Source organism: Synchiropus splendidus, chromosome 1 (assembly GCF_027744825.2).
Source record: "Synchiropus splendidus isolate RoL2022-P1 chromosome 1, RoL_Sspl_1.0, whole genome shotgun sequence".
In the NCBI taxonomy this organism is placed as follows: domain Eukaryota; kingdom Metazoa; phylum Chordata; class Actinopteri; order Syngnathiformes; family Callionymidae; genus Synchiropus; species Synchiropus splendidus.
In genome coordinates, this window is record NC_071334.1 from 14570662 (window position 1) to 14579217 (window position 8556).

Below are 8556 nucleotides of genomic sequence, written 5' to 3' on the forward strand. Positions count from 1 at the left end.
TTGAAGTTAAATTCTTTAAGCAGCCTAAAATGAATCTCTCTGGTGGTTTATTTCAGCTAAACTGGTAGCTGCTGGTCCCATCGAAGATGTGAGTCGTCCGGACTGTTAAACAAACTCCACATTTCTGGAGCACAAAACCTCCATTTGATTTTGAATCTGGGCACACGATCACGCAGCTGAAACATTTACAGCCTCCTTACCAAACACGATCCCTTCAATCTTCATCCATGATCAAGGTTTATGCACGGTGGAGAATATAAGAGGAGCGGTCTGACAGTGATGACAGCATGATTAATGCCCTTCTTGGTTCACTTGCTCGCTCCAGTTTTTACATAGCACGTCGGAGTGGCCTGAAGAAAGGTGAAGAAAGCTTTCTCCAACCCCAAAAAACGTGGTTGCTCTCAGCTTAAAGGTGCAGACAGTCGTTTTTCAGGGCCAGAAATGGCCAAGCATCTTTAACCTCCAGCCACATGAACAAATTAATTACTCATTGCTCAGCAACACTTTCTGCAGTGTGCACCGTCTGAAGAACATTCTTCACTACTTTTAGGACCTCATAAAGTGCCTTTGAAAGAGGGATTTTCAAGGTCAAGTGTAAAACGTCAAGTGAATTTGTAATACAACAGGAAGTGAAGTCATCACTCCTTTCGGTATTTGACTTTTTTCCCTCCACACTTTTGAAAGAAAAAGAGCAGAATTTGGACCGACAATTTTTGATACGACGTCATTTGACATTATCCATCCACACTACAACATTGAGAACTATGGTGAAACATGCACCATAGAGGGGACACGCACACAATATTTTAAAAATCACTTTTGTAAGACACAAACCTTGCATGCTCTCTTGCTAAACATTTTTTAGCATGAGCAAGGGGTTATAGTCTAAGGATACCTTTCAAAATCAGCACCTAAATGCCCCACTTGGTCACATATGAACTGGTAAATGGCTCTTACTTAAATAGTGCTTTGCTCAGGTACGCTACCCTATTTATGATCTGTCACCCAAGAAAAATACAATCTTTTTATCTCAATTTTTCATGCAATACATTAGCTCTTTATTGTGTACAAAAGGTTGGTGTGTGTGTGTGTTTCAGGTATACCTGACATATACCTGAAATCCCTTGTTGCTGTGCAGTATGCTATCAAAAGAAATAATAATAGAATTGACGCAGACAACATCACAAAAGCGGATCCAGACAAGCAAAAAACATCTGAGTGCCTGTGGCTGGTTCACTGTCAACAGACAGACTAGGTTTCTTAAGAGATGCAGTGATGCGAAAAGCTGCTTTTAAACCCAGCTTTGTTAAAATCAACACCCCTATTCATCTTGATTTGAACAAAATAAAGGGCTCAGTGTTAAGACTGAGGTCGTCTGAATCGTATTTATCCAAATTGGTCAGTAAGAAGAAACTGGGGTTGGCAGGAAGATTCCATGCCAGTCTTTGCCAATAAAAGCTATCAGGGGACTCAGACATCTACAACTTGAGTCTGCCAAGAATTGCAGCAAACTAAGAAGTCTTAATGGAAAACACACATCCATATGTAGCGCCGGGTTTTTCTTTTCCGTTTATAAAATCACAGTTGTCATATTTTGTTTAATCTAGTTACATTCACTTTGGTGTCAGTGATATACTTTTAAAATTAGCATATGTAACATTTATTCCAAGTGTTTTTATAGATTAGTGTTTACATGTGGCCGCAGGGAAACATGAAATTTCATTCAAAATCGAATTTATTTTTATATATTAATACATACTGTAATGCAATATAAATAAGAAGCCAGGTAGATGTGGGGGGAAAAGAAGCAATATGATTTGATTAAAAAATCATCACAAGTTACGAGGAAAGGGAGTATTTTTCAGAGAAACACAATGTCCAATTATACAAAAATATTTTTTATTTTCAGTTTTTATATTTTATTTTCAATAAAAGACAATTATGAATGTCAAATGCACTTTTATGTTTTTAATATGTATGTATGTGTAGCGTCAAGAAAACAAATTTACAATAGTTAAAAATCGCTTGCATGTGTCTCAAACAAAGAGTTTGTTGTGGCAGGCAGCGCAGTACGGCTTCCCTTTCTGCTGTTTGAAAATTCCTTGGCTGAGCTGCCGCAGACAAAAGGTGCAAGTGAAATGCTCCGGATGAAACTTGCGATCGAGCGCGGAGATGCAGCGACCCATGATCGGCGCGCCACAGCTGCCGCACAGGTTGCCTTGCCGGGAGTGGAAGTGCAGGGAGCAGAGAGGTCGACCATCCAGTTCCATGAAATTGCCACCAGAGAAGGGTTGCAGACAGTCCTGCATAGAAGAGGAGAAAAAAGAGGGGCAAAAAGAGTTGATGGAGTGTGTAATTAAAAGTAGGATGGGTTACAAAAAAATGTGCAAAAATAGAATGTTGCCCTTAGTTCTGTGGAATTTTTCTGAACCAATTTGTTTCCTTTTGAAACAGAGAAAATGTGCTAATATTGGTCTCCATACACCTAACAGAATCAAAGCGTATCCATCAAAGGAAATATGGTTTTGGCACAGACATTCACTGGCGACATTACGTCTTATTCTGAAACAGCAAGAAACACTCATGCAGGGGAACATTTCGACCGGTTCGAGCAGTAAAATGGCAGGTGTAACTTCAAACATGTTCCAGTTCCATGTGCCAGGAAGAGGGACGGTGTGCTGGCGCGCAGCAGCAGACTGGGTGGTAGCCATGAATCATGGCGGTCGAAAAACTGTTAATCAGTCCATTCAGTTTGCGCACTTATTGTAGTTAAATTTAGCTCAGACTAAACACATGTTAAATGTTTTCCTGAAGAGCGTGTGGTTGGTCTTTGGTCCGGCTGCAACAGATGTCTGGGTTGAGTGGCTGAGCAGAGAATATTGCTGCAGCGCTACACTGATCAATCTTCAGGATGGAGGCATCAAATGGTCTTTAATACTGGTCCAACCCAAGTCTTGGTACTCCACAATCTGCACCCTGACTTGGTCCATGTATTCCTGTTCATTCACATGCATCTCCTGTTCATTCTCTTTCTACAACCTGGTCCCTAACAAGCTGGAAAACAAACTGTTTTGAACACAAGATCTGAATCTGATCTTGAGCAACTTCGCTTTTGGTTTCTGGGTTCAGATTTATAAACATGATGACTGATGCATCTGACTTCACATGCATGAGTTCAGACACACAAATGAAGAACTTTTACATTGCTTGCATACAGTGCAGCAGGAGTTCTTTCCTACTTACACAGCCACTTTAAGTGGACCACGGCAGCCTTACAACTACACAGTGAGACAGCTTGATGCAGAAGAAGCTGCTGCAAGAATGTGAAAGATACCCACTGTGAGGAATAATAGTTTCCTTGATTTATTTGCATCATTTCAACTCAGTGTATTCCTCAACCATACTGTTTCCATCAAGCTGGTTAAATCCATCTCTCTCTCTCGCTCTCGTCTCAAAGTGTGTGTGTCTGTGTGGTCTGAAGTCAAAAACTCACCGAGCAGACAAAGCACTCTGGATGCCAGGTGCCATTGGCTGCACTCAGGTAGTTCTCCCTCACTGACTCACCACAGCCGGAGCACTTGGGAGCGAAGAGTTGATAGAAGTCTTTGGTGCAATAAGGTTTCCCTTCCTTCACCAGAAAACCTACGGTAAGACCTCCATTAGCCACTTCCATGGAGAGAAACTTCAGTGGTTGCTCACCCTCTCCTCCAAAGAGACATCCACACTGAGAGCAGAAGAAGTGCTCCGGGTGCCAAGTCTGGTCCATAGCTGTCAGGATATTCTGAAAATTGAAGTGAATTATTTTTTTTTTTTTCGCTGAAATAATAAAGTGTCACATCACACGCGATGAGATGTCACTGAATTATGGCGGGAAACCACCAGTGAGGACTTGCAGGACTCAAACTACCATTGTGATGGATGACTTTGGTCTGCGGTGTAATCTGACAAAACCAAACATAGGTTTGCGTTGTGTTCATTTATGGTGACGTTGTGGATATAACAAGACAAATGAAGTGTGTTCCTGCGCATGTCATTGTGCGATGCCTCAAACGCTGCTGTGTAATTGGACGGATTCAATAAAGTGACAACACGGATTAAGAGTGATTTAATCCTTGTGCGGTGCGAAGGCATGAAAAGCATGAAGCATGGTGACAAATCTCTGTTGGCAAAGAGATGAAAAACATCCCAACAGAAGAACCCAAACTAAATTAATTTCATGCATACATTCACATTTAGGGATTCTTAAAGTGAAAAAGTTAACAGAAATGCTGAACATTTGAGACACCCATTCAACATTTTGACATCATATTTTACATCTCTTACGTTGAGGATGGAACCTTTGCAGTAGGCGCAGCGAGGAGCGAAGAGCTGATGGTAGTCTTTGTCGCAATAAGGACGACCGTCACGCTCAAAGAAGCCCCTGCTGCCCAGCTCTGTCTTACACACTTCACACACAAAGTGTTCGGGGTGCCACACTTCACCCAGCGCTGTGATCATCTGCAGCAGAACATTTCGCTTAATACAGGCAACACAGGGACTTATAACTGGAGATCATTAGCACCTTTCCGACAATGGGCTTATTGCAGGAGGCACAGTGGCCCTTGGTAATGGTTCGGACTCCGATCTTCTCCAGGTCAGAGCTCAGTCCACCCAGCAGGTCATCTATGGTGTCACTTGCTGTGCTGGAGGTCGAGGTCAGCACATCCGCGGTGCTTCTGCCCCCTTCTGGTTTGTCACCTTCTGCAGTTATGTGTTTTTTGGTGAGAAGCGGTGGAGTTGTCGGTGGAGCAGAATCCTAAACAAAATAATGAATCGCTTGTCTTCAGTTATAAATCAACAAATATTCTGAATTTATGAACGCAATGATCGGACGTCGCGACAATGCTTCCATCTAGCGACAAATGTATTGAACTGCAACGTTGACATCAACTGTTGAGCTACATTATCTGACACAGAAACTGATCAAAGCAGTGGTCACCTGACCTCATGTCCAAGGGTCAGCATGTCGTGCAAAATCAAGTCCAGCTCTTGGGTGAGTGAGTCAGGTGGTGATGACTCAGCAGCACTGCAGGGCAAAAGTATTTCAGGTCACACGTGATAAAAAACACAATCGTTGAGTTTCTAGGCAAATGTGAAATGTCGTTTGCAAAGTTATGTCACTTGATTTATTTTATTTACCTGTCAATATGTGCAGGAGCAGCGGCATGTTGAGTCTGGCTGGGTCCAGCCAAACAATAGTTTCGTACCTGTGAACAAGTCCATGAGACATATTCATGAAAATATCTCTCATGAACAGGGTTTAGCTTTTTTTCCCAAAATAATTGACGATTAGTTAATTAAGTAAGTAAATATTGCTATATTTATATTAAATTTAAAGAAGTGATGGGCAAAGAGTGATGCATTCCAGCGTTTTTGCAGCCTTCATGAGGTCAGACCAAAACTGTAAATGAAATAGATTTTTTTTTCACTGCTATTTGAATTAAAAAATAAATGATTAATTATTTTTTAAGGTTCCCATTTTATCTGTCAGTGAACGTTAAACTGAAATGTGAAATTAAATATTTTCGCAACATCTCTTGTGCCTCAAAATAAACAGTTTAGAGTGGAAAAAATACCTTGTAAAAAGTTATTTGTATTTATAAGCATATAGCATCATGGCACAATTGCACCTTTTCCTGGTTTTATAATGCTGTAGAACCCAAAATTGAAGTTAAATTTACAATATTCTCAGCATGTAATGAGGCCGAATTTATAGAGAGCATACTGTATGTTCATGTTTATAAAATGGTTTGTCTCAAATGAAAAAACACAGCCTTTTCCGTTTTAATATGAAATAAATCAATCAAGCTGTTTTAATCCCACTCACTCTTCTGTTTTCTCTATTTGTCCACTAACTTTTGTGGTTTTCTCCTGCCCTTTGTTCACACTGCAACACCTGGACCTCCTTGAGTGACTTCATCAGTAGGTGTCTAATACAGAGCTCGGGATTTGTGTTTCAGCCTGGTCCATCCTCGAACACCCTGTGTTGAGTCTTGCTGCAGCCAGAATATTCCAAAACAACCATCTAACTTTCATAACAATGAAATAATAGTTCTGCTTTCAATAAATGCAGCGTGTTTTAAGTTCTTACCCATCATCCGTCCGGTAGTGCATGTCAAAAGAAGTTTGTCATAAAATGAATTATTCATATGAATCCTATTTGCAGATGAATAGCATATGAGTTCAAAAAGCAAAGTGAAAGCTGACCTTACTGCATACTGCACTACAGTATATACTATATACAATACACTTTTGTTTTGTTTTATTTCTGCATATATTCCACCTGTCTGTCCATCATCCATCCATCCATCAAGAACTTAAACTAACTAGTAGTTTGTCCTCTGTTCAGTTTTGGTCACTGTTTTGGCCTTGGTCTCGACTCTGTCTCAGGCACTTGGTCTTGGACTCTGTATCAGGTCTGTGACTCAACTCGATCTTGGGCTAAGTGGTCTCAACTATGACATTACCAAATAGATAAAATGGTTGACTGTACCAGACCCCAGCAGGGATAGGAGTGGGACTAAGCTATTCTTTCACGGCACAGATGCTGCCATAGATGACAAAAAAAACCCTTGACTGGCTCTTTTCTATACAGAGAAAACAAGGTTTGTCAATTAGAGGTGACAGAGCTTGTGATCTCTGCTCACCATCTCATCTTTGACACCTCAAACAAAGCCACAAACAGATCAAGACATGGCTCATACCGTTACAAACATTCTTCATATATTTTGACTCCACCCCTGAACCTCTTGTACGTGGTCAATTCACCACAATTTTAGCGACAGATGTATCCGGTACATCATGATGTCTGTGCCAGTTCGCAGAGACGCGAGCCGAATGATCTGAAACACATACGAGTTGCGAGTCTCTTGTGTATACAGAAAACATCAGGCCAAAACCATTTGACAGGAAGTTACACCTCGTAGTGAAGGTGAAGTGATATTTCACAAACTCGTGTCCTTCTCAGCTCAATACCTGGAGTGAGAACATATTGCTGCGGAATAGATATAATTAGTCGCACCCTGTGTACACTAGCAGTTCAGCTCTCTGTCTGAGATGTGAAGTGATTTCAAGAGCTATAAATACAAATAATTGAAATCAAATTCAAAACTAATGTCAAGTGCGCCAAAGAGTCGACAACAACATATTTTTTAACTGCTCTGCTCATCTCTCCCATGTACAAATGCATCCCTTTGAAAATATTCAAAATATAATCTAAATCTAAATATAATCTCCAATCTCTAATGACTCCCGGACGTACGTTCACCACAGAAAGTACTGTAACTCTGTGTTGGTGTGTCAGATTGTAATCATGTTTTGTGTCGTACTTCACCTCTCCAGGCGGAGCATTACAGCTTGTGTTGCCAGTGTAGTTGTCTGAACCAGTCGTACCGAGGGCCAGCTCTTCCAACAACAAATCTACAATGAAGGTAAGAGAGTATTTAGAGGAGCCATGCTGATTTGACCTTCAGTTGATGCATGTTGTTCGGTTGTTGTCTGATACAGAATTGAAAATGAGAATGCTTGTTGTGGTTTACCCTTCCACTGTTTCCTGAGGAAGTCATGAAATGATGTTGCAGAAGTGAAACATTGAGAAATTTTGTAATGATCTGTTGAAATAGGTGACGCTTTAACTTTGCCACATAAGTCGATGAAACAAAAAAAGGTAATTAACATTTAAGATCGTTCTTAAGACATCAGTCATCATAAACTACAAACAAACTTCTAATGAAACATGACTTCCGAAACTAGTAGATCATTCTGTGACTGCTGTACGCTATTTGGTCGAATTAAAACATCCAAATACAACAATGTAAGATCCAAACAACACATTGGCCTCCAAAATGGTCTCTAAACAAAAATAGGACTATATATATATTTGTATTTTAAATAAGAATGCGGCTCTTCTTACCCAGCTCATCCATGCCACTTCACGAGACAGAAGCTAGCGTGTTCGCCTGCTGCTTCTTCTGAGGTAACAACCACATTTTCAGTTCGCAAGTGTTACTTCCTGTGACACAAGATTGTTTTCACTGATTCCACCAATGACATTTCATTTTTGATATCAGGTGTGTTTTTTTTTTAAATGTGAGAAGATTTACCCTCTTGTTCTCACATCTAAGACAAATGTGTCATTTCAGAATGTGGACATAGATTAGATTATTCACTTAGTTTCAGTCAAACGTGCAATCGTTTCTTGACCAATTCGTGATTCAGTCCACGGAAAACAGCAGCTGACTTTTTGTCATTAATCTCATGTCATCTGCACTTAATACCGTGCACACATTATTTTTGTATTATCTTTTGTTATTTATTTATTTTTGCTTGATAAAATCGAAATAATTGTGTGATAATTCACATGCTTCAAATGATTTCAGTCTTTACTATGTTCTTTAATAGAGTTGATGGAAACACTATTAAAGTTTTTATGTTTTAATTTTTTTCATTCGTTACTTTGAAAACATTTAAAATTCAGGTGACAGTATATGCAAACAGCCTGTACATCTATTCAATAAT

At 40.0% G+C, this 8556-nt stretch overlaps 1 protein-coding gene across 1 annotated transcript; it reads right to left on the minus strand.

Moving 5' to 3' along the window:
• Positions 1–1891: 1891 nt before the first annotated feature.
• On the minus strand, positions 1892–8015 carry lpxn (leupaxin). Its single transcript, XM_053885093.1, has 9 exons — positions 7952–8015; positions 7373–7458; positions 5179–5246; positions 4984–5065; positions 4562–4795; positions 4324–4497; positions 3700–3781; positions 3494–3642; positions 1892–2303 (listed from the first exon to the last, which is right to left on the minus strand). The coding sequence occupies exons 1-9, from the start codon at positions 7962–7964 to the stop codon at positions 2037–2039; spliced, it is 1155 nt and encodes a 384-aa protein (XP_053741068.1). The 5' UTR covers positions 7965–8015; the 3' UTR covers positions 1892–2036.
• Positions 8016–8556: the final 541 nt, after the last annotated feature.

What these genes read in the sequence shown, in the direction of transcription:
- lpxn (XM_053885093.1), bottom strand. An exon ending in ATAAGCCCATTGTCGGAAAG is followed by an intron (nt 4,498 to 4,561) that starts GTGCTAATGATC and finishes GTTCTGCTGCAG; the next exon opens with ATGATCACAGCGCTGGGTGA. An exon ending in CAGAGTGCTTTGTCTGCTCG is followed by an intron (nt 2,304 to 3,493) that starts GTGAGTTTTTGA and finishes TCTTCTATGCAG; the next exon opens with GACTGTCTGCAACCCTTCTC.